Here is a 23,348-nt window from a genome sequence, read left to right on the forward strand (position 1 = left end):
GACAACTACCCCCTAGGATAGTTGTCCCGGGGGAGTTGTCCTAGCGGATGATTGTCCCAGGGGTAGTCGTCCTAAAGGGTGGATGCCCTATGGGTAGTTGTCCTACTAGAGGGTGGTTATCCTAGGGGTGGTTATCCCGGGGGGGGGGGGGTGTCCAGGAGGTAGGTGTCCTAGAACCGGTTAGTAGAGCTCATTCGATTATATTGGTTGAAAATAACCACCCTGTTTGGTTAAAGAAAACTCCCATACGATAAAGTAATGGACAAAGCATCAGCACTATAAAAATAACATTATTCAACAAAGTTGGTACCAATAGATTATTTCAAAAATGTGTTTGTATTATTACAGGATTATAAAAATGGATATCCTTAATACCAAAAGTCTGGAATAATACTTCCATATATATTCATAAGTTCATCTCTATATAGTTATTATATTAGATTACGCCAAACGAAATGTTTTTATGCAAAAATTTCCAAAATTCATTGCTCTGTCCGTGTACCACGAGCACAGAGACAAGGTAAAGCCATCTGCATTTTAGGTTCGGCAGGTCTCGGTTTGGGTTTAGGCTTTTTCAGTTTGTTTCTAAAATAGTTGCCAAGCTCCTCCCATTGATCACTGTTCAGTTCTACAGGTGACTCCGAGAGTTTTCCACCGATGAGTTGCAGAATGGATTTTCTGAATGTTCTCTCTTGAGTGTTTCGGAAAGATTCCATCCTGCTCTCCAGTCTTTCAGGCGAGAGTTCAGCAGATTCAAAGTCATGAGCGATCACACCCACATTACGGCGGCCTACGAGGAAAAGGCACATAACACATGCATTGCGAATCATTCATTGCTTAATCGATATTATCAGCATTAATTACACATAAACAATAATGAGAATATTAATAGCATTCATATAATATTTGTAATAATGATAATGATGATGAATATGATACGCATTATGATAATAACAGTATTAGTAATAATTATAATAATAACAATAATGATAACAACAATATAAATAATTATAATGATGATGACATGCTATTCTTGTATACTACATATCACATTACAATTTCAAGTCTCTCTACTCTTCCAAGGGGCCTAATATATCCTTGCTTTATCTCCGGCAACCGTAGCTCTTTCGTAGTGCATTCAAGGCGCCCATATATACACCTGGGTCGAGTGGCAAACGAAGAGTATGTCTTGCCAAAGGAGGTTAGTGCTGCAACAGGCATTCGAACCCGTGGTTCAAAAGTCCGAAGACTTATCTACACTACAGCACCTCTATTTGGGCAGACGGACACACACATACACGCACGCACATGATTATGTAATTCATGCTCACGACTACTTGTTTACGCACACACCCTCACAAAAATTACAATTTTATTTTATTTATTTATTTTTAATCAAAATGTATAAGTTTATATTGTACATATTATGTATACATTTTGGGGGTAGTGCGTGCGTGAGTGTGTGCGTGTGTGTGTCATAGTTTTTAATTATAAAAACTAACATTGATTATCTTCGCTTACCCAGTTTCTTCTTGGCTTTCCGTAAGAAGTCATCATAAAGAGCATCTGTGACATTTGTGATTGAAAATCGTCTGTTCTCTATGGAATGACAGAGCAACATGTAGTATTTCTTGTCCAGCTTCATCTTTAACATGTCACTCACGTTGTACGGAAGTGGAACGAATTTGACTTCTGCAACACAATCCGACATCCTCCCCATTATTTCCTTGATAAGACCTGCTACATTTTCCTCGTTGCTGCCACTGTAAACAGCTACCTTTACTTTCTTACTGGATGTCATCTATTTAATGTCATGCATAAAACAAAGGGGAAAGTTACACATTTGATTATACCAGCTTGTTGACTGATCTTCACAAAACCGCTTTTTCGGTTTCTTTCATGATTTCCCGTTTAAAATCTTTTTCAAATATGGATATTGTACGTCTTCCTAAAACAATCACCAAATAAGGAGAAAGAACCAAAGATAATACATGTACATAATTGTCATAGTGAATCACTGCTTGGCTTAATTGTATTTTAACATTAGTACACGAGCATTAGGTCCAACATGGACAACGGTGACAGAAGCTGGTTTTTCAGAATAGGTCGAAGAATAGGTGAAGGATTTTTTTTTCTTCTTCAAAAATCGATATTAGAATCTCTCTTGAGTTGGTCGGAAAGTTGTTATCTGTTAGTAATTCGCAATGAAATACTGTAGAGCTCAGTGGTAATTGCCAAAGAGAAAAACAATTGCGCCCCCATCCCCGTCATTTTGACAACGGCTCGCTTGTAATTGTAAACATCATCTTGTTATTCAAACCATTACAATATCCGCTCGTATACAAAATACTGAATGTGCACAGACAGTAATGATTACGCTACGAAAACATTATGTTAGGAAATAAGTGTGAATACTAGTACAATTGGATATCAACTATCGAATAAATTCAGTCATACTTTTTATCAAGCTTCGAAACAGCAGATGTAATGACCTATTGTTAACAAAATCGAGGAATAGGTGAAAGATTTTTTTTCTTCAAAGTCGATATCAGAATCCCACTTGAGTCGGTTGGAAAAATGTTATCGGTTAGTAATTCGCAATGAGCTATACTGTAGAGTTCAGTGGTAACTCACCAGAGAAAAACAGATTGCGCCCCCATTCCTATCATTTTAACAGCGGCTCTCTTGTGATTATCATTACGTTATTCAAAACCCGGCAAAACACTCGTATACATATGAATGTACATAGTAATGAGTACGCTACGAAAACATTACAAACGTTAGGAATTAGTGTCAATGTAGTGCGATCGGGTATCAATAATCGAATATATTCTGTCAGTCCTACCTTTTCGCAATCTTCGAAACAGCAAATGTAATGACCTATTGTTCACATATATGGTGCACGTAAGTCTCTAACTATGCAGCCTTAATGTACAAATACCACTTGACGTCTCATGACTAAACGGGAATTCCCAGACTTGGCATGCATAAACTCAGGCACGCAGGAAAACATGATTGCCAAATGCCAATATCCTTATTATTTTTCCGAAATCATTTCCGGCATGTCTGATTGAGGCAAGGGGGTATCTTTCTCTCCCTTATACATTTCGACAAGAATAACAAACAGTTACTTCCTATAGATAATCATGATGTTGAGCAAACTACATGTATATTGATGAAAACATAAGAACTAATAGATACATATTTTTGTTAATTGTTGATTGACAAAGTGACATCAGTCACCCAACCCATACACACTAAGAAATAAAGGTACCAATTTGCACCGTTAAGGGTGCAGGCCTCTGCTTCAATAGAAGCACCCTATAGGGTGCAATTCTGTACCTTGCTATGGGGTTGCAAACTTGCCCCCTAGATGGAGCAGATGTGCACCCTTATGTGTACACGTCGAGTCCATTTGCGTCTTTTGTTAAACCTAGGCAAGCCATCCTATTAATTAATCAAAGCGGCTTGGAAAGAGGTCACAAGCAATCAGACTTTGACATTGATTCTTTTTTTGCTTTGCCTCACCCTAACTCCATGCTATTAAAGGTACTATGTCCCATTTGCAGGCCAAACAAAATGAAAAGGTTAAATTCCAATGGCATTTGAAAAGATAATACTAATTTAGAACTTGAAAATGTCTTCAAGTGGGAAAATAACGACTATTAGTTGTCAAATTGACTTAGGAGCTATAGAGCCAATAAGAAATAGTTGTGATTTTCAGACCATTGTACCGAATGGTCATACGTTTTATGCTGCGCAAAGATTCAATCAGTTTAATTTTGGCCATCACACGAAGTGGGTTATTGATGTAGCCAAATGCTCATGTACCCTTTACAGCTCATGTTATGTATGTTATTACCAAAGAAGAAAAAAAGCCAGTCAGTCACTCAATAGTGTCCGACAGTGAAGTCTAGCAAGTAAACGGGTTCCCTTGCATAATTTGAATATTAGGACACTGCTTACGTTTAAATTTCACAGATAGGACATACATGACATATTCATAGTTCCTGCAAATTTCTACATAATTTGAGGTTGGCTGCAAAAGGGACTAGTACCTTTAATAAAGGCAAATAATTTATAAGAAGGAATAATTTCTGGGTTTCAAACCCACTTATCTAGGATTATCGTATGCTTACCTGACCGATTGAGCCAACGATGGATTGATCAAAATCAGTTGCAATATTATTTTTAGCCCTAACTCTGAGAGGGATTGATAGTCTGTGCAGAAGATGAAGGCCTACTGACTTGAATTTGTTTCAAATTATATTGAGATATTTGCTTTTTGTATAATAATTATATCATGAAAAAGTGAAATAAATTTTGTATTTGAACATGTTTAATCTCGTTCTTCGAATATCGACACAAACTTGAAGACATATTCAACTTTAAATTAGTACTTATTTACTATTATGCCTTAATACAGACTACGCCGCGTGCACCGTTGTGCATCCTCCAACTTCTCGTACCCATAAGGTTGCACATTTAAGCCGCTTTGGGTGCAAACTGGCACCCTAGAGGGAGCATATACGTGCACCCTTAAGGGTGGTTGTCAGATACTGCACCCTTAGAGGAGCAGATCAGCACCCTCTGCCAAATACGCGTAGGTGTAATTACACCCTTATTTCTTAGTGTGTACCCATGCAAGTTAAGGCCAGGAACAGCGATTTTTTTTTGTGTGTGTGGATTACCATAGGCCTGTATATCTGTACAAATAAGAAAAGTTGTGATTTGTTTAAAAGTTGTAATCACTATAGTTATGAATTCTTCAATTCGGCTGAATCTGTAATGTCTATGTGATGTAGTTGGCGTACCACTTTCCCATTTGTTCCAAGTTCCAACACACAAAAAGACTAAAATTTCAAATTTTAAAAAATGTATGAGTCAGGAGGAACTTTTCACTTCAGAGGACCTAAAATGATATGCTATCCATAATATACCTTGAGTAGAGTCCGAGGGAGAAAGCGCTTAGGTGAAAAACTAAAATTAACGATGTTTTGTACGATGATGAAAGCCAAGAGAGCTATTCGCGACTACATCACCATCCACTAACTAACCTGCCAACTTGACATTGGCATCGACTTGGTGATCTCATGTTTCAAACATTCATATTTTTCTCATAATAGGCCGGATATATTTCAAACTTTCGCCATTCTTTTCATGCATGTTACTTCTCTGCTTTCATTCAAACTTATTACAAGTGCTAGATTGCTCTTTAAGGATTGTCATCGGTTTTAATCATTATACAAAAATTTGCATGTTTTTTAAAAAGTAATCCGACATTCATTGGACCACTCATGAACCATTCGTCAAGTACTATGAGCAAAACAAGAACGGAAATACGAAAAACGCAATTACAACAAAATAAAGAAGAAAAAAGAAAAAGAAACAACCACACAGACAGAGGGAGAAAAAAAACACATCCAAGACCAGTCTTGCATGCAAATGCCTTCAATGAGAGGAGACGAGTTCTGTTGACTTTATATAAAGTATCATGGAAGTTTTTAATTAAAATAACAAATCTTATTGTGATGCATCAGTTACTGTCCACGGTATGCAATTCTGTATGTAGTCTTCTAGCTCATGGTATTAATTATGTATCACGAGAGAATAAAAATGATCTTGAAAGAGTATGGTAATCAGGAGGCTCACTATTGTTCAGGTAACTGGATTATAATAAATTTTGCTTTTACAGCTACCTTTGAAACAGTCTTTGACACCTCTGTAGGGCAATAATGGTTATCAAAATAGCGTTTTAAAAATCATTTAGCTTACTATGTTTACAAGAGGTTTATCAATATGCAAAAATAAATGAAATTACAGTCGAATCACAACTGAACGCATGCACACATAATGATGTTCACGTATATACATTGTTGTTTGTTTGTTATGTTTATCAATACAAAGAAACATACAAATAAATATAATGAATAACATGTAAGTTTGACAAAATTTGTTTTTAGCTAAAATAACAGTTTCATACAAAAGGAAAAAGCATGAGGCCACATGTCGTAAGCGTAAATGCTTGAAGATGACGGTGGCCTCTGCCGAGTTAAAACAAAAAACAAAAAAAAACAACCCTTGCAACTGCATTGTATTCGATGTTAAATAAGATATAAGTGAAGTGATTAAAAGTGAGCATGGCTGAAATAATTTTGAGTGAAAATAACAAAACATATTTAGTGAAATATTTCGTGTTGAGAAGTGCATTTGTGCAAGGTGCAAAAATTTAGCTTGGTGGAACAAACAGAGACTAATACCGTGATATTAATTGTGTGTTGGTTTCGGTTACGGGTGATAATATTACATGTATGCAGGGTCCATTCCTGTTGACAAACAGAGACAGAACAATTCTAGACATAGCAAATTAGATAATTTTAAATTTCTATGTACTAAGATCTAGTAAACTATACTGAGTTAACAAATATGTTTTCATATAAGCTTTAAAAGAATAAAGGGAGGTTCCAGTTTTAATATGGTTTGGTAAGTTATTCCAAATATCTGGTCCATGGTGTCTGATTGATCGTAGGGCTAAACTAAGTTTGGGATTATTAAGATGATAATCATGAGCATGTCCAGTTAAATATGAGTGAACGTTTACATTTAACAAATAAAAGTTTAAGAAAGATGCCGGAAGAGTTTTGGAAGTGTACTTATACATAAAAATGGCGGTTTGGAGCGTATGTATACCATAAACCTTTAATTGTAATAATAATATTAATAATCCGGATTTATATAGCGCTTTAGCGTTTTACAAGTATTATGACCCCATATGGTCACCATGAGGGCATATGGTAATTACTTACACAAAGACATTCGTGATCCTAATAGGTCCCCATTTCTCTCCTGGGTATGGATTGGCAAATGTAGATTAATGCATTGCCAAAGCACATTCAGATAACTTATAAGCGCCCTTCTTATTGCTCGAAAATCAATATCTAAATTTTACAAAATTAATGTAGACTCATTTCTCCTCAGAGAAATGTAGGCTTACTGTTTTTAATGTATAACAATAACAAATAATTATAACATATAATAACAAGTACAGTTTATATGTGGTGTATATTCAAGAAAAACATATACATGAATTTTGAAATCCATGATAAAGAATTTAGATTGGGGATCTATCATGTTTCTTTTATGACCGCTCTTTACCGATGTCTCCCTTTTGTAAAATCCACATTAACAGAAAATGTATATAATAAGGTAGATTATATACATTTGCAACAATTTCATCGGTTTTAGCCGAAAAATAACGGATCTAAAACTTACATGGGGCATCTTTGGGGGGGGGGGGGGGGGTTAGTGAGCACTATTTTTTTTTTTGCCCCATGAAAATTAAAAATTTGCACCCCCCCCCCCCCCTTGAGCGCCCATCCCCCTTGAGCCCCCACCCCCCCCCCCCCCCCCCCCAAAGTCTCCCCCCCCCCCTTGGATCCGCCACTTGCTCCTGGAAATCATTTCAAATCCGTTGGAAACCTAGGAAAACAAAACATTCTGAAGACGGTCAAGAATTGTGACATTCACTGCGACAAAAGCAGAGGGCAAAGGGAAGACAAAAGGTGCGTGTAGGTGGGGTTGAAGCAGTAAGAAAGAAATGCTTGAGGTCACTAAACTGTTGGTGGGTTAGCCTCACTGGAACTTGACTCAGCTGACCGCCGATCAGAACTAGAGAAGAGCAGGCGAATGTAGTCTCTTGTTTGTCACGTAACCAATTCATAGTTATAGCTACACAATCTTGCTCCAGAGAATCCTCGGATAAATCATATGCGATTACTCCAACCTTGCTCTTACCTTTACCGAAATGACAAAAGAAAACAAATTAAACGTCCAATGGAAATGATACTGTTTTATGTGTTATTTAAAGTGACTCGGTAACATTGTTGAAGGTTGATGAAAAAATTGCTTAATTTTTGTATAAAATGTTACTTATTATATTCCTTCTACTGTACTAACCTCTGACATGCAAAAAATCCTGAAAAAAATCTCAAACCACGAAGATATCTAGTGCTTTCTAACAGTGATTAACAATGAATTCTCCCAACCATTTTTGAATTTTCCCAAACGTTTTTCCATGAAAAAAGACATAAAACAGGCTATTAAATATATTTCAACACTTAAATGTCCGGAATGGTATGTAGAGTCAATTTATTGCTTTGTGATGATTTACATTCACCTAAAATGTAATTAAATTTTAATAATATAGTTGGGAGAATTGAGGAATCGATCAGATCAGTTTTTCCCCAATTTGTATCATCAATAATGGTCCGTTTTCTCTCAAATTTTCAGATTATCTTTAATTGTACATTTGGCATTGAAGTCACTACCTTAGCATCACTTTCTCTCATCTGAACAATGTTACCAAGTCCCTTTAAGCATTGAAAACCGATTCTGAATTAGCAGCCAACTCTTAATAATAGAACTCAGTAACTAATATTCAGTCCCATTAAAGTTTTATTTCCAATTCTTATAAAACACTACTTGGGCAGGGAACTTAGGCAAAACTAAAAAGAAATATATACATGTTTTTTTTAATTTAAAAAAAAAATGACATGTAAACGCTTGCTGTATTTTGAATGGTGTTGAGGATCCCTGTTTACTGAAGTTGATGTTATACTGAAAAGATAATGAATATAAACCTCATTTCTTCTGTGCATATTAATTCCTTCAAACTTGAGTTCAAGGCGGCGATTACAATCAAGCCTGTCTAATTAGTGGCCATACACTTTTTCTCTTTCCAGTAAGAGGTGTACGTCAATGGAGAACCTGGATAGAAAAGCCACCTGTCTATGGTGTCCACTTCTCTGTGGCCTTAAGGTGGCCTCAACAGACGGGCTTGACTGTTTATCATAATCTTTCCCGTCATAATAAGACACATAATTAACCTGTTAGGTACATGTACCATCCCCACGCCCTTGGTAGAATTCTTTCTTGAGGCCATGAACAATGCATGAACAAAATAATTATGTCAAGGAATACACTTATCATACCTAAGAATTTCTTTGCCCTTGGTAAGAAAACATCATAGAGAGCACTAGTAACGTTGGTAAGTGAGAATAGCCTGTTCTCTATAGAATGGCAGAGAAGTAGAACATCTATCCCACTGAAATCAAACGCATTAATGTCTCTGATGTTGTAAGGGAGAGTCTGAAACGTCATGCTTCCGACGACGTCCGTCATTTCTTCTTTGATCTGTTGGATTAATCCCTGCACGGTGTTCATTTGACTACAGCTACACACGCACACATCTACCGTCTTCCCTTCTCCTACGTGCTTTAGCTGTACAAGGAAAATAATGGAAGATGCCAAAATCAAGCTTCTGATAATTTATTTCATACGTCTATGGTGGCCCTGAAGGGACATCGCGAATAGACTAAATCGTGAAAAATATGCGATAAAATTCACGATATCGTCAATTTTATCGCATATTTTTCACGAAGAAATTCACGAAATTGACGATATCGTGAACTTTATCGTGAACTTTTCACGATGAAATTGACGATATCGTGAATTTTATCGTGAAAAGTTCACGATATAAAGTTCACGATATCGTCAATTTTATCGTGTACTCTATCGTGTACTCTATCGTGTACTCTCCTGACGGGCGCTTCGTAAACAAAACCAGCCCTAGCTGGGGGAGACAGGGAGAAGGAAAAAAGGGAAAGGGAAAGAGAAGATAAAAGGAAAGAAAGAATAATAAGAAGAAAAGAGGGAAACGGGGGGGGGGGGCGAAGGACTCTTTCCCCCCCCCCTCCCCCCCCCCCCTCCCCCCCCCCCGCCAAAAAATAAATCAGAGAGAGAGAGAGAAGGGAAAGGGAAAGGGAAAGAGAAGATAAAAGGAAAGAAAGAAGAGGAAGAAGAAGAAAAGAGGGAAACGGGGGCAAAGGGCTTTTGCCTCGTCCCCCCGCCCCCCGCCAAAAATAAATAAGAGAGAGAGAGAGAAGGAAAGGGAAAGAGAAGAAAGAAAGAGAAAAACGAAAAAGAGGGAGAATAGGAAAGAAAGGAAAAGAAAGAAAAGAAAGGAGGCAAGAGCCATTCGCCCCTGTTTCCCTCTTTTCTTATTCTTTTTCCTCTTCTTTCTTTCCTTTTATATTTTCTTTCCCTCTCCCTTCTCTTTCCCTTTATGGCGGGAGGGGGGAGGGGGAGGTAAGAGCCTTTCGCCCTTCCCCCGTTTCCCTCTTTTCTTCTTATTATTCTTTCTTTCCTTTTATCTTCTCTTTCCCTTTCCCTTTTTTCCTTCTCTCTGTCTCCCCCAGCTAGGGCTGGTTTTGTTTACGAAGCGCCCGTCAGGAGAGTACACGATAGAGTACACGATAAAATTGACGATATCGTGAACTTTATATCGTGAACTTTTCACGATAAAATTCACGATATCGTCAATTTCATCGCGAAAAGTTCACGATAAAGTTCACGATATCGTCAATTTCGTGAATTTCTTCGTGAAAAATATGCGATAAAATTGACGATATCGTGAATTTTATCGCATATTTTTCACGATTTAGTCTATTCGCGATGTCCCTTCAGGGCCACCATATACGTCCCATGATTACAAAATGACAGAAACATCAAGAGGAAAACATTGTAATTTCCATGTGCTTTATTCAGATCGTGAACAAAATGTATCACATTGAAAATACAGCATTTGATTCATGGGTCTACGTTCAACTAGCTTTACAATTATTATTGTTATTGCTCCCCCTCTTTTAAGTTCACTGTAGATACAAAAATGATTATAAAGACTAAAAATGAAAACAGATAAGTTCAAATTTAAAGGATTATGCACTCCAAACTACTCATAACACGGCCCATGCGATTATTTGCACGCTCCGTGAGAGTCATGTATTCAGGGGCGTCGCTAGACCTTTTTCAGTGGAGGGGGGGGGGGGGGGGGGTGTAGAGGCCAACGATTACCGAAAAAACTAGCGACCAATTACCGACAAAATTAAATGTCCAATATTTACAAATTTAACCCTATAAACCCGGGGCCGAGGGCTAAATTGTTTTTCATGTGGACTATATATAGTACTTGCATATGCGCAAATGGTCATTTTCCTCGACGACATAAATATACGAATTATTTCGTCAACTTAGTCAGCATCATAGCTGATATATTTTAATGCAGGCGCGGAGCTAGGATCTTATTTTAGGGAGGGCGGTAGTGAGCAAGCGAATCACTTAAAGAGCACTCATAGGGGGTGTGGGTAATAGGCCTCTAAATTATTAGGAAAAGAAGACGATTTAGTGTACCTTTCTCGACTGTAAATCTTTGTCTAAATGAAGTTCCCCCCCCTCCCGCGCAAAGCGCGAAAGCTTTGATGTTTCATTACATTTTTATGAAAAGAAGACGATTTGCTGTTCCGTTCTCTACTGTTAATCCTTGTCTAAAATCAGTTTCTCCCCCTTCCGAGCGAAGCGCGAAAGCTTTGACGTTTCATTTAACTATTATGAAAAGAAGACGATTTGCTGTACCGTTCTCGACTGTTAAATCTTGTCTGAATTCAGTTTCTCCTCCTCTCGCGCAAAGCGCGGAAGTTTTGACGTTTCATTAAATTATTAGAGAAAGAAGACGATTCGTTGTACCGTTTTCGACTCTTAATAAGCCCTAATTGGTGTACTGTTTTCGACTCTTAATCCTTATCTGAATTCAGTTGTCCCCCTTTCGCGCGAAGCGCGGAAATTTTGACGTTTCATTAAATTATTAGAGAAAGAAGATGATTCGTTGTACCGTTTTCGACTCTTAATAAGCCCTAATTGTCTGAATTCAGTTTTCCCCTTCCGCGCGAAGCGTGGATTTTTTTTACGGCGTTTCATCACAATATAGAGAAAGGAAGGCGATTCGTCGTACCGTTGTTGACTCTTAAACCTTGTTTGAATTTAGTTTCCCCGAAAATGTTAAACCTCTGATTTCTTTAGCTGATATTATAGGAAAGTGAAACTTCGAGAAAATACAAGTATTGTAGTTGTAGTCACTCTTGAAGTCGTCACAGCGGATAAAAAGTCACAGTTCGTAAGGGAAAAAAACTTGTCGGCCGACCGACAATATACATCTCACCGACTTCAAACTTCTGCATTGATATGTACACGAGGATCGAGCAAGAATACCGACACAGCTGACCCGACATAGCAACATATTTACCCGTGTCTTTCTTGCTCCCTCGACGAGACGACTCCATCCAACAACCCCCTTCTCTCTTTTACCTCCACTCCTCCTCTCTCAGGCTCTTACCTCTCCTCTCTCTCCTCTCTTTCACCCCCGTTTATTTTGTTTCCCTTTTACTCTTTTTTCTCTTTTTTCCCCCCTTTTCTTTCTTTCCTTTCTTTCCTCTCCTCCCTCTTTTTCTTTTTCCTTTCTTTCTTTCTTCTCTTTTCTTTCCTTTCTTTTCTTTTCTTTCCTTTCTTTTCCTTTCTCACTTTTCTTTCCCTTTCCCTCTCTTTTTTTCCCTCACCCTTTTCTCCTTTTTCCCGACGGCAGCGCAATTTTACCGACAATATCCTGACAGGTGGGGGGGGGGTTGTCGCACCCCCCCCCCTTTGGCGACGCCCCTGCATGTATTACAATCTGATGGCTAAAACAAAACGGATAATGCAGATCAAACTATTACAAAGGGTTATGTTTGCAATAATACACCTGCTCACAAAGAATAAAAACTCGAATTTGATTGATAATATTCATCACATCACTGGCCTAGTTCCTTTCATTAGAATCATTGGAAATTGTTTATCAACAATTAGACTAAAATTAATTTTTAATGATTTTGTTAGTGAAGTCCAATCAATAAACCTAATAAGGGAATTGCCATTAGGACTGGCGTAAGAGAATGATAGTTCATGGGATATATTTTCGATCAATCTTGAGTTTCTCAACTGTTTTGCAGAGTTTATCACACATAATCGTGCACCATATACTGATGAATCAATTTCAGCCAAATAAAAGACTAAGATTTAAAATTACCCGCAGTTTAATATAAATTATAAACACATGATTTATTGCTTACTATTTTGCTCCTCTCTGTTGATCTCTCGGCCATTTTGATGAATCGATTTTCACCTATCAGTTGATCAAATCAGACAAACAGCAAACTACTAGAGTACTAGGCATGCACAACCCGGTTGCTTTGTTTTTCTTGTCAAATCAATGGATCACTTCCGTCACTTTATTTCACTCTCATAATGCATGTAAGGAGGAGATCCAGGATAATCAGAACTGTGTATATGGGGGGGGGGGGGGGGGGGAGCGGCAAATGCTTCCCGTAAGCTATTTTGTCATACGGAATACTGTAGAAAAAAAGTCCAACCGACTTCCCCAGGCGAAGATGTTGAGTTAGAAGGAAAACTTAATACTAATACTAACAGGGGCGGATCCAGGAATTTCTTCCCGGGGGGCACACGGGGGGGGGGGGGGGTAAGAGGACATATATATATATATATTTTGTTTGGTCCCCAAAAAATCGCAACGACTCAGCCAGCCGCTGAATAAGCGGGGGGGGGGGGGGGGGGAGCAGTGCGCACTTTTTTTCTTTTTTGGGGGGCCGGGGGGGGGGGCACGTCCCTGTTTGCCAGTACATTTTTGGCGAATTTGGGGCTGATTTTAACAATTCACGTGCCCCTGTGCCTCCCTGGATCCGCCACTGACAAAACAAATATATATACAGGGGAGGCGATTTCTTTTTAAGACCGGGGGGGGGGGGGGGTAACGAAATGCGAGGGATAAGAGAGCATAGTGAATGAAAGAGGCGAAGGTGAGGGAATGATATTTAGCGAGAGAGCGTAGCGACCAAGCGAGAAGATAGTTGTATTTTATTAGTCTAAACTCTGTCCTCTTGTGTAGCAGTTTTTAGTCAGTATTTGCTATCCATTATTTGTGTGCACTTTTTCAAATTTTCCAGGGGGGGGGGGCGATCCCACCCTAAAAAAAATGGGGGGGGGGGGGGAGTGTCCCCCGTCCCCCCGGATCACCGCCCCTGTATATATATATATATTTATATACGAACATCATTTCCTGGAATTATGAATAAAATAAATGTATAGGAATTCAATGTAAAAGTTTTATCCCCTGAATATAGTAACAATATAGCCCTAAAAATGTGTATGTATTTTCCTTTCGTCTCCGGCTCACCGGATAGACTGGTGGACTTTAGACTCCAGAGATGATCATAAAATAAGTCATCAAATAACATGCCCATTTTCCGTGTGAAATAGCTGACAGCGGTAAGTAGTCACCTTCTGTAATGTAAATGGAGCTTGTAGAGTACGTTTGTCAGTGTACGTGTGTGTGCGTGTGTGTGTGTGCATGTGTGTGTGTGTTTGTGTGAGAGAGAGATAGAGAGGGGAGAGAAAGAGAGATAGAGAGAGAGGGGGAGAGAGAGAGAGAGAGATAGAGAGAGAGAGAGGGGGGTGTCAGAGTGGGGAATTAACAAGAATTGAATTGATTTATTTCCACATTTCCATAAAAAATAACAAAACAATATACGATATATACATGAACATAGTTAATGTTTAGCACCAGTGGCGTACGCAGGATTTTTTTCAAGGGGGGGGGGTTTAACATTTTTAAATCGGGCCGAGCTTTTTGTTTGGGGGGGGGGGTCCCAAATATTTTTGCAACGACTCAGCCAGCCGCTGAATAAGCGGGGGGGGGGGGTAGGAGCACCTGTTTAGCACATTAATGACATAATAAACATTAGGAATAAAATTAACACTAATTAAAAGCAGAAATACAGAATAATACAAATTAATGTGGGGGATTACAACAATTTATGAACTAAGAACATGATAACCCCATGTATGTATTAATAAATGTATAATTTATAATTGGAAAAGAAGAAGAAAAAAACTAATTAATAAATAAAAAATAACAATTCAGTTGTGGTAAATGAATGATCGGAAGTATTAAAAATTGTGTAGAAGGTCATTTTGAATATTGGATTTGAATATATTCAGGGAATCCGATTGAGAATTGTTGATATTTTCATTAATTTTTCTAGAAACAGGTCCATTGTGAGATAGGGATTTTCGAGGTAAGGAATATATTCCGCATACAATACGATGATCACATTTTCCCCAGGTATTATGAATGTGAATGTCAGAATTTCCACTAAATAAAGAGTGAAAGTTAAATGATAATAATATCTTATAATATAAATACATAAAACCATCAAGATTATAATCTGACAGTTCATATACTAGCAAAATAATGAAATTTTGAAGAAAAAAAGGGGGGGGGGGTATGTGCTCTAAAATCAGAATGAGCCATCATTCTAGTTAGTCTTTTCTGTAAGATAAGGACTCTGTTCAATAAACATTTATTAGAAGATCCTCAAACTACGAGTCAATAATTCAAATATGGTAAAATTAAGGTGTTATACAACATTAACAATAGATTTAGGGGTACAAAATGAATATCAGATGAAGAAAGTGATCCCATAAGCTGTATTTTATAATGAAATTTCTTGCCATAAAATAGAATAATGAAATAGAACTTTAGGAAATGTAAACTCCCTGTCATGTTTCGGTATTTGATTTTGATGAAAAAAATAACTAAATTAAATCAGATTTAATCAGGCTTTTCCCTGTGAATAGGGCGCATTGATTAGAGAAAGTAGGTTCTAGTAAAAGTGAAATTAATTTCTGAGCTTTCTCATTCTAACTTATTCCAGTGTGGAAGTGTTTCATTGCAGCAAAGTAACATGAAATGGATTGCTCTTATAATGACCTTATACTACTACTACTAATAATAACAATAACGATACTAACAATAATTTTAATATATTTTAATTACTTATTTATTTATTCCGTCTTCTTTATACAGGGTAGTATCATCAGTACAAAAAAAAACCTGCTTTGCAAGATAGCCCTGCGTTATTGAATACAATTAACATATGATGTGAAACAATATGAAACATGATAAATAGCATAAATAAAAGCACAATACATAATTTTTTTAAAGAGCAAGAGCAAAAATATAGATTGATAATGGAAACAGGTATTAAGACTTTTGATAATGATGAATGATTTAGCTAAAAATATACTTTTATTAATCTAAATAAAATACCGCAGAGCTAAAGCTAAGCTAAAAGTTGGAGGTTAAAAGTTTACAGATCGTAAAACTTGAAAGTTAAAAGTTAAAGCTCAAATATTTGCATTGTTTCTTAAAAGTCACAGTCACATGATATAAAAATCGATAAATAATCATGACAGTAAAATCTGGATAGCGACAATCTGCATCAGGAAATAATTATATATTACTTTAGCTATACTGCTTTTAAAAAAATTCCAGCACCATAATATTTAAATTTTGCATATCCTTATCCAAAATGAATACAATGTTAGCATTTAAATTTAATGTTCTTGATATAACTTATACAACTGTATATACACACAGTCCTAGATACAAAATCAATACAATACAATATCAGATATAATTATGTTAACGAATTCAATTCAAATTATTCTTTCCACAAATCGATATAAGTGACAATGAGAACATACAAAACAACATATTAACATTGCAAGGTACATGTTTATATATACAAATCCAACAACAATAAAAGGTTTAGTACAAAATCATAACAGATAGAAATAACAACAAAACACAATGTGGAGGGACTAACAAAGGCTAAAGGTCTATCACAGGCGTGTCCCCCGAAATATTTAATACATAATGATAGACAATGAATTAAGAATAGTTTAGACACACGCACACATATCCACGCGCGCGCACACACACACACAAAAAGCAAATATCAGTGGATGTAATACTTAATCAATTCATTTAAAAAAAAATTTTGGAACTCGAAGAAGAAGGGCAACTGTTTATTTCAGACTCCAGACAGTTCCATATTTTGGGACCACTAAATGTGAGTGTGGTACGAGAAAATTCACACTTAAATGTAGGAATGCGAATCTGACAGGACTGTCTGGTAGAGTATGGACAAACGGACGACTTTCATGAATAAACATCTAAAAACTTAGACAACAAATTGTGAAAGTACGAAAACATAAATTTGATTTTTGCAATTTGTGTATATCCTGAACTTTTAACCGACTTACAAAGGGAATAGTGTGTGATAATAGAGCTGTACAACATGCAACATGTCATGAATTTCTTGATAAGATTTATTTCAATTTGTTAGATACAAACCAATCAGAATCTTTAATAATTCCGAATTCAAGGTGTTTTATAAATATGTAATATTTTTTTCTTATAGAAACAAGTTTGTGTCATCGACATAAATAATCCCATGTAGCACAAATCACCTGATCTCCGATTGCAGTATTGACGGATTTCCGGTAGGTGCTTGGATTTTTGATGTATTTCCGATACATAAGTTTTCTTTCTACATAGTTTCTTTAGTTCAAAGGTAAACCAAGGTTTAAAAATATGCTTTCTATTCAGTGAGTCAAGTTTCACATAATTCAAAGATAGAAACGGGATGAGGGAAATAAATGATAGAGTACATATAAAATTGTCAAAGTTTTTCTTTAGACTTCTGCACTTGAAATAAATTATAGATATAGAATTGTTACAATTGCGAATACTATTAACAACGATATTATCATAGATTCATAGTCTTGAGGAAGTACATCGTTAACAAAATCATGCGGTATTGCCCTCATAGATTCATGAACAGGATCCGGATCTTGCATCCCTGAATATACCGTATATATCCCTACCTCTAATCACATTCATAATAAATTCTAATCATATTATAATCATATATACTTTTTTCTTCTCAAAACGCATATAGTCAGAAAAGGAATTTTACCCGGGTTCAAGAACCACTTCAGAAGTTTATGTAATCCTTATTGATTATTGAAGCTGCATGATTATTGAAGTTGATTATATCACACGTTAGCCAACACTGATTATTCAAAATACTCTCCGAGATATTTGGGTCCAGTTCTTCGGAAAAATGTAAATTGTAACCAAATCGATATTTCATTTAATAGCACATTCAGGAGGCAATATAAGAAACGTTTAATTTGTTCCTATTGATTACTTTTAATTTGTTAAATATGTCTTCTTAAACTATCCTGTGGAACCATACCATACGGTTCGATGCTCTTATATCTTTTTTTATGTTTATGTTCTCATGTTCTCATGTATTTTGTTTTATGTATACCAAATATATACCGATCTCTAAATTTTATAATAATAATGTAAAAACAAATACTAAAATAGGTTTACACACTCTAACAAGCCACAAACTTGTGTCCACCATTTTCCACTTATCCACTTAATATGTTTTGTTATGTTGTCTGTCAATACTGAATTGCGTATTAAATGGTCTACTTTTCCCCTTTCTTTGCCTTGTTTCTCATTGAATGCTATACTTGTTGTGTTCTTTATCTTCTTAGTCGTTTGATTGAAATTTCATAGTTTTTAAAATGATTTTATTGCCCATTGACTGTTTTTACACATTGTTTTAATTGATGTTGGAATTTGACAACAAATGAAATGAATTCAATTGAATTCAATTGAACACAATGAGTTTCCGTTATTGCAAAATAATGATTTTTGAAACAAACATGAAATATGGTGTAAAATGATGGAGCCATGCAGAAAAGAAATAATTAAATAATCTCGGTGGATGTGATCATTATTCAACATTCCCAAAGGATTCTTCTCTTTCTCCCACCAAATGACATCTAACAGCAACAAGTAAAGCACGAATGGAGACAAACTCGCAAGCATTCTCCTATCGTCGGCGATGAGGCTTCATGAAAGAACCATTTGATTTTATTGATTTGATCATTTGTTAGTCCCACCGGGGTTCGCGTGAGCTGACCCCCGATCAACACCAGAGATGAATTGGCGAATGTCCTCTCCTGGGTACCGCGAAATATTTCCATCTTGGAAGCCATTTCATCCGATAAGAGTGCATCATCGGGGAAGTCGTGTGCTATCACTCCTACTTTGCTCTTCCCTGTTCGGATTAAGACATAATCAGAAACATTTCAAAATATGTTTCTTTTCCCTTTCCTTTCTCCTTGCTTTAAAATTGTCTTCTCGTAAACCTTTTTAACGTTGTTTACAGCAATTTAACAATGATTCTAATATAAGCGATTGTACCACTTTAATCATTTTTCTCTATTCAATTTGTTTTAAATGGCTCCCACAATAAAACTATTAGTATAGAGATATCGACAGCTTTGAGAGGCCTGGCTGTTTGATATGCTCAAGGGAACGCGCGCAGATCCTGCCATTACCCTGAGGCGCGCCTGGGTGGGCGGCGCTGAGAGGCAGGCGCGTACGCAGGGGGGGGGGGGGGTGTGAACACCCCCCTTTGATATTTTTATGTGTGTAAACCCCCCTAAAACCCCCCTAAACCCCCCCCCCCACCCTTTGGATTTTTTTTTTTTAATTATAAAAAAAAAAAAAAAAAATTATGCCCATGGTTGACCTAAAAAAGGTGACCTTACCCCCCCCCCCCCCCCCCCCCCCCCCCCCAACAAAGAAAAATTTCAAATTTATTAAATTTCCAGACCAAAAAAAAAAAAAAAAAGTGTCCTCTTAATTGGACAATAGCCCAATTGTAACCTTCCCGAGAGCGTATAAAAACAACTATTTCTCGAATATTAAAGCAGTCATTAATACTTTTATATGCCAAAAAAGAGTCAACTTATGACACCATCTTGGCCTTCATCTAGTTTGTCTGCACGGTTGTTTTTTATGACTGTATCTTTGAGAGTAGACTAAAAAATATATTTTTTTTTTTTTTTTTGAAGATTGGATTCGATCTCTTGCGTATCAACGATGATGTGACTAAAATCACAGCCGTAGACCGCTCGGCCATCGCGCACTAATACCATACTCAGCAGTTTTCTCTGATGTATACATTAAAATGGATTGAAAACGGCTTCGCGTGCTGGATGCTTCGCGGCAGCTCCATTAAACGGGCCCTACTTTTACTTTTGCAATGCATTGGCACGAACTTAGATCAAGATCTATCGGCAAATGTTGTTTTTGGAAGTTTATTTTCGTCTTCATGTCAACAATGCAAGATAAAATTCATCCATCGAGATTCAATTGTATTGAAATTACCGACCAATTCATCGCACACGTACGGTATCCTCGATTGCTCAGACCATTTTTTAACATGTAAACCTATGGGTATTTCACCAAGACTGAACTATTTTCCCAGTAACCATGGTAACTGTGATTTTAGAACTATTTTTTTGAACTATTACACGGGTTTGGAATTTTACCGGGAATTTTACAGGAATAGTTGAAGTTTATGAATGCAATTTCGACCAATCAGATGGCTGGATTTCTTAAGTGAGGTATATAATGAAAGATAGCACATACCTAAATACATTCTGGCCTTTGGTAAGAAACCATCATAGAGAGCATCAGTAACGTTGGTAAGTGAGAATCGCCTGTTCTCTATAGAATGACATAGAAGTAGAACATCTATCCCACTGAAATTAAACGCATCCATGTCTCTGATGTTGTAAGGGAGAGCCTGAAACCTCACAGTTTTGACGACATCCGCCATGTTTGCATTGATGAGCAGCATGATCCCCTCCACGTTATCAGGGCGACTACAGCTACATACCACGACATTCACTCCCTTTCGTGTTGCTTCACATATGGGGATTAGCGGAGTGGATTCATCCTCGTTTAAAAAAAAAATCAGAGGATATGGAATTTCATTAGCCATTATGAGAAGTATACTCTATTAGTATATCCAATAATATACGTCTTTTTTTCCCCCACTGTAAATAAACACTTTTGACTTGTATATTAAAACAAATTTAAAATAATACAAAAATATATGTGCTATTTATAATGCGTATAAAGTCCTGAGTGTAGTAACTCCTTGGTCGAAACAAGGAAGTGTATTTTCAACAGATATGAATGACATTGTGTTGTGTGCTTTAAGTCCCTACTTTAATGACTATCGTGTTGTCTTCTTAGAATTACAAAAATGTTTTTGCGTCCATTTTGAAAATTTCACGAAGACTCTTTTCTTGGTCGCTGGTAGTGGTAGGAAATAATTTTTCCCAGCAACATGAATCACGTAATCTTAATGTTGCATGAACATAAACCAAAACTGCCTTTGACAACCACCCCCCCCCCCCCCCTTGACAGGCTCCCAAGAATAATATGATCTGAGATACGGTCATAATGTTCAGAGTATTAAAGTCACAACTACCGGTGCAAAATAGAATATGCACTATCCCTTATCAAGCTTTATATTAAATGGCCCACTGAAGAAAGGTCGAAGGAATCGGACTTGACGGTATACAGGTACGGTTCAACCGATCATTCTGATTTAACCAATGCCGTTGTGTTCAAATAATAGTCTATTATTGAAAGTATACTACTGCATGTAGTTGCCGCATATACTCAATCCAGTCACTTTACGAACATGATAATGTAATATGATAATTATACTAATATACAGGTGATGAAACAATGGAATACAATTAAGAGTCCTCATTGTTTCCCTTAAAAACTTACCCCCGTAGAACCCATTTCATGTTCGTAAGCTACATTAAATTTGGAAGAGATCGCCCTAGCCTCTGACAATGACTGAGCACCACACCAGCGAGACAAAAACAATCAATGACACTCACTATGAACATGACAGACAATGAAAGCGGACAAAATATACAGTTCCTCAGGTAGACAAAGGGACATCCCTTCACTGCTATTATGTAAAAAAATGTGTAGAACAGGTGTCACATGCATATTCACCTGTTCTACACCTTTTTACATAATAGCAGTGAAGGGATGTCCCTTTGTCTACCTGAGGAACTGTATATTTTGTCCGCTTTCATTGTCTGTCATGTTCATAGTGACTACACTGTTGTTTGTGAATCCCTGCAGTATAGGCTTCAAGAGTAATACATCCGGGTTAACACAACATTCAGTATTAAAGAGTCATGAAACCACCATTCAAAATATACTAAGAATAGATAGTAATATACAGGTAATGATAGAGAGTCATTATTGTTTTCTTTGTAACTTACCCCCGAAGAACCCATTTAATGTTCGTATATGAGCTACGATATTAATGTTGAAGAGATCATCGTTCCCTCTGACAATGATTGAGCACCACAAAACAATATTCGTAAGCTACACGGGTTAACACACTGAACATTGAGTAAGAGTCACGAGACCACGCAAGACGCATGATATCGGAACGGGGAATCCCCGTAATCTCGATCATGAATCCGTCAAGGCTCGCAATCCAAGCGACACCTATATATATGTTTGTTTAAAACCGAGAGAGAGAGAGAGAGAGAGAGAGAGAGAGAGAGACACACACACACACAGAGACACAGAGAGAGAGAGAGAAAGACAGAATGAGAGACAGAATGAGAGACAGAGAGAGAGAGAGATAGAAAGAGAGATACAGAGACAGACAGACAGACAGAGAGGGGAAGAGGGGGGAGAGGGAGAGAAAGAGAGAGGAAATGGGGATAGAGGGGGAGGGGAGGGGAAAAAGGAGAGAGAGAGAGAGAGGGGGATGGAGAAAGAGGGAGATAAAGAGAGAGAGAGAGAGAGGGATGGAGAAAGAGGGAGATAGAGAGAGAGAGAGAGACAGGGAGAGAAAGAGAGAGAGGGGAGGGGAGAGGGGAAAAGAAGGCGGCGGGGAGAGTCTTACCAAGTAAAAGCAAATTGAATTGAATGGAACAACAGACTATGATGGTAGCTGTCTCAGGCACATTTTTTAAATGTGAGAAAAAGACGTGGTCTGTGAGGGTAGAAAGTGAGAGAGGAGGTGCTCAATATGTCTAATGAATGTGGGGTGGGATGAAGAGAAACATTGAGGGGTGGAACTACAAATAGTAACCTACATGTTTAATACAATAATGTGTTGTTTTAAGTATCGATTCAAGTAGTCTGACAGGGGAGTACATGGCATTGTGTGTCGACTAAAGGTGTGTGCTTTTACATTCACATTTTAAAAAGAATGGGTATGTTTATCTGTCTAAAATGTTATGATAATATTTAAGAATTACATTGAACTCGGGTCGATATGCTTTCAATTCCAAATTGATATGAAATATACAATAACTAAACACAAAACGCAAATCGTCATTGATCATTGATTTATTTATATATTTCTGTCAAATACTATAGTTTTACAATAACATATGCTAAACATAATAATAAGTAGGCATACAGTTACTCTGTACATTATAATTATATTGTTTCCACTTGCGGCATGGTGATAAAGTAAAGGATAAAATTGCACAAGCCATTCAGTAATGCATATTTACATTATGGAATCGATGGAAACTTCTACGGAATAATCAATAGAGGAGGCGCGGTGGCTCAGTGGTGGAGCAGTGGTGTCGTTACCGTTATCCTCGGGGAGGACTTAAAGCCGTCG

At 37.1% G+C, this 23,348-nt stretch overlaps 3 protein-coding genes across 4 annotated transcripts; all 3 read right to left on the reverse strand.

Moving 5' to 3' along the window:
- On the reverse strand, window positions 1–2,979 carry LOC100889105. Its single transcript, XM_003728794.3, has 3 exons — window positions 2,846–2,979; window positions 1,522–1,801; window positions 1–790 (listed from the first exon to the last, which is right to left on the reverse strand). The coding sequence occupies exons 2-3, from the start codon at window positions 1,799–1,801 to the stop codon at window positions 483–485; spliced, it is 588 nt and encodes a 195-aa protein (XP_003728842.1). The 5' UTR covers window positions 2,846–2,979; the 3' UTR covers window positions 1–482.
- Window positions 2,980–7,430: 4,451 nt separating this feature from the next.
- LOC115918052 lies at window positions 7,431–13,072 on the reverse strand. Its single transcript, XM_030973483.1, has 3 exons — window positions 12,996–13,072; window positions 8,991–9,279; window positions 7,431–7,794 (listed from the first exon to the last, which is right to left on the reverse strand). The coding sequence occupies exons 1-3, from the start codon at window positions 13,026–13,028 to the stop codon at window positions 7,508–7,510; spliced, it is 609 nt and encodes a 202-aa protein (XP_030829343.1). The 5' UTR covers window positions 13,029–13,072; the 3' UTR covers window positions 7,431–7,507.
- Window positions 13,073–16,782: 3,710 nt separating this feature from the next.
- On the reverse strand, window positions 16,783–22,205 carry LOC100888975. Of its 2 annotated transcripts, none has more exons than XM_011664511.2 (3): window positions 21,979–22,205; window positions 20,309–20,618; window positions 16,783–18,926 (listed from the first exon to the last, which is right to left on the reverse strand). In XM_011664511.2, the coding sequence occupies exons 1-3, from the start codon at window positions 21,991–21,993 to the stop codon at window positions 18,649–18,651; spliced, it is 603 nt and encodes a 200-aa protein (XP_011662813.2). In that variant the 5' UTR covers window positions 21,994–22,205; the 3' UTR covers window positions 16,783–18,648. The 2 variants fall into 2 exon arrangements, with proteins under 2 accessions (XP_011662813.2, XP_011662815.2); XM_011664513.2 differs by lacking the exon at window positions 21,979–22,205 and adding an exon at window positions 21,467–21,559.
- Window positions 22,206–23,348: the final 1,143 nt, after the last annotated feature.

Source organism: Strongylocentrotus purpuratus, unplaced genomic scaffold (assembly GCF_000002235.5).
Source record: "Strongylocentrotus purpuratus isolate Spur 01 unplaced genomic scaffold, Spur_5.0 spur5_scaffold_6, whole genome shotgun sequence".
NCBI lineage: Eukaryota > Metazoa > Echinodermata > Echinoidea > Camarodonta > Strongylocentrotidae > Strongylocentrotus > Strongylocentrotus purpuratus.

Excerpts from the sequence above, each read along its gene's own strand:
- LOC100889105 (XM_003728794.3), bottom strand. The coding sequence starts at position 1,801 with ATGACATCCAGTAAGAAAGTAAAGGTAGCTGTTTACAGTGGCAGCAAC. Across the intron at positions 791-1,521 it reads GAAAGCCAAGAAGAAACTGG|GCCGCCGTAATGTGGGTGTG; the intron begins GTAAGCGAAGAT and ends TTTTCCTCGTAG.
- LOC115918052 (XM_030973483.1), bottom strand. The coding sequence starts at position 13,028 with ATGGCCGAGAGATCAACAGAGAGGAGCAAAATA. Across the intron at positions 9,280-12,995 it reads CAACAGAGAGGAGCAAAATA|CTAAAGCACGTAGGAGAAGG; the intron begins GTAAGCAATAAA and ends TTCCTTGTACAG. Across the intron at positions 7,795-8,990 it reads AAGGGCAAAGAAATTCTTAG|GTAAGAGCAAGGTTGGAGTA; the intron begins GTATGATAAGTG and ends ATTTCGGTAAAG.
- LOC100888975 (XM_011664511.2), bottom strand. Across the intron at positions 18,927-20,308 it reads AAAGGCCAGAATGTATTTAG|GGAAGAGCAAAGTAGGAGTG; the intron begins GTATGTGCTATC and ends TAATCCGAACAG.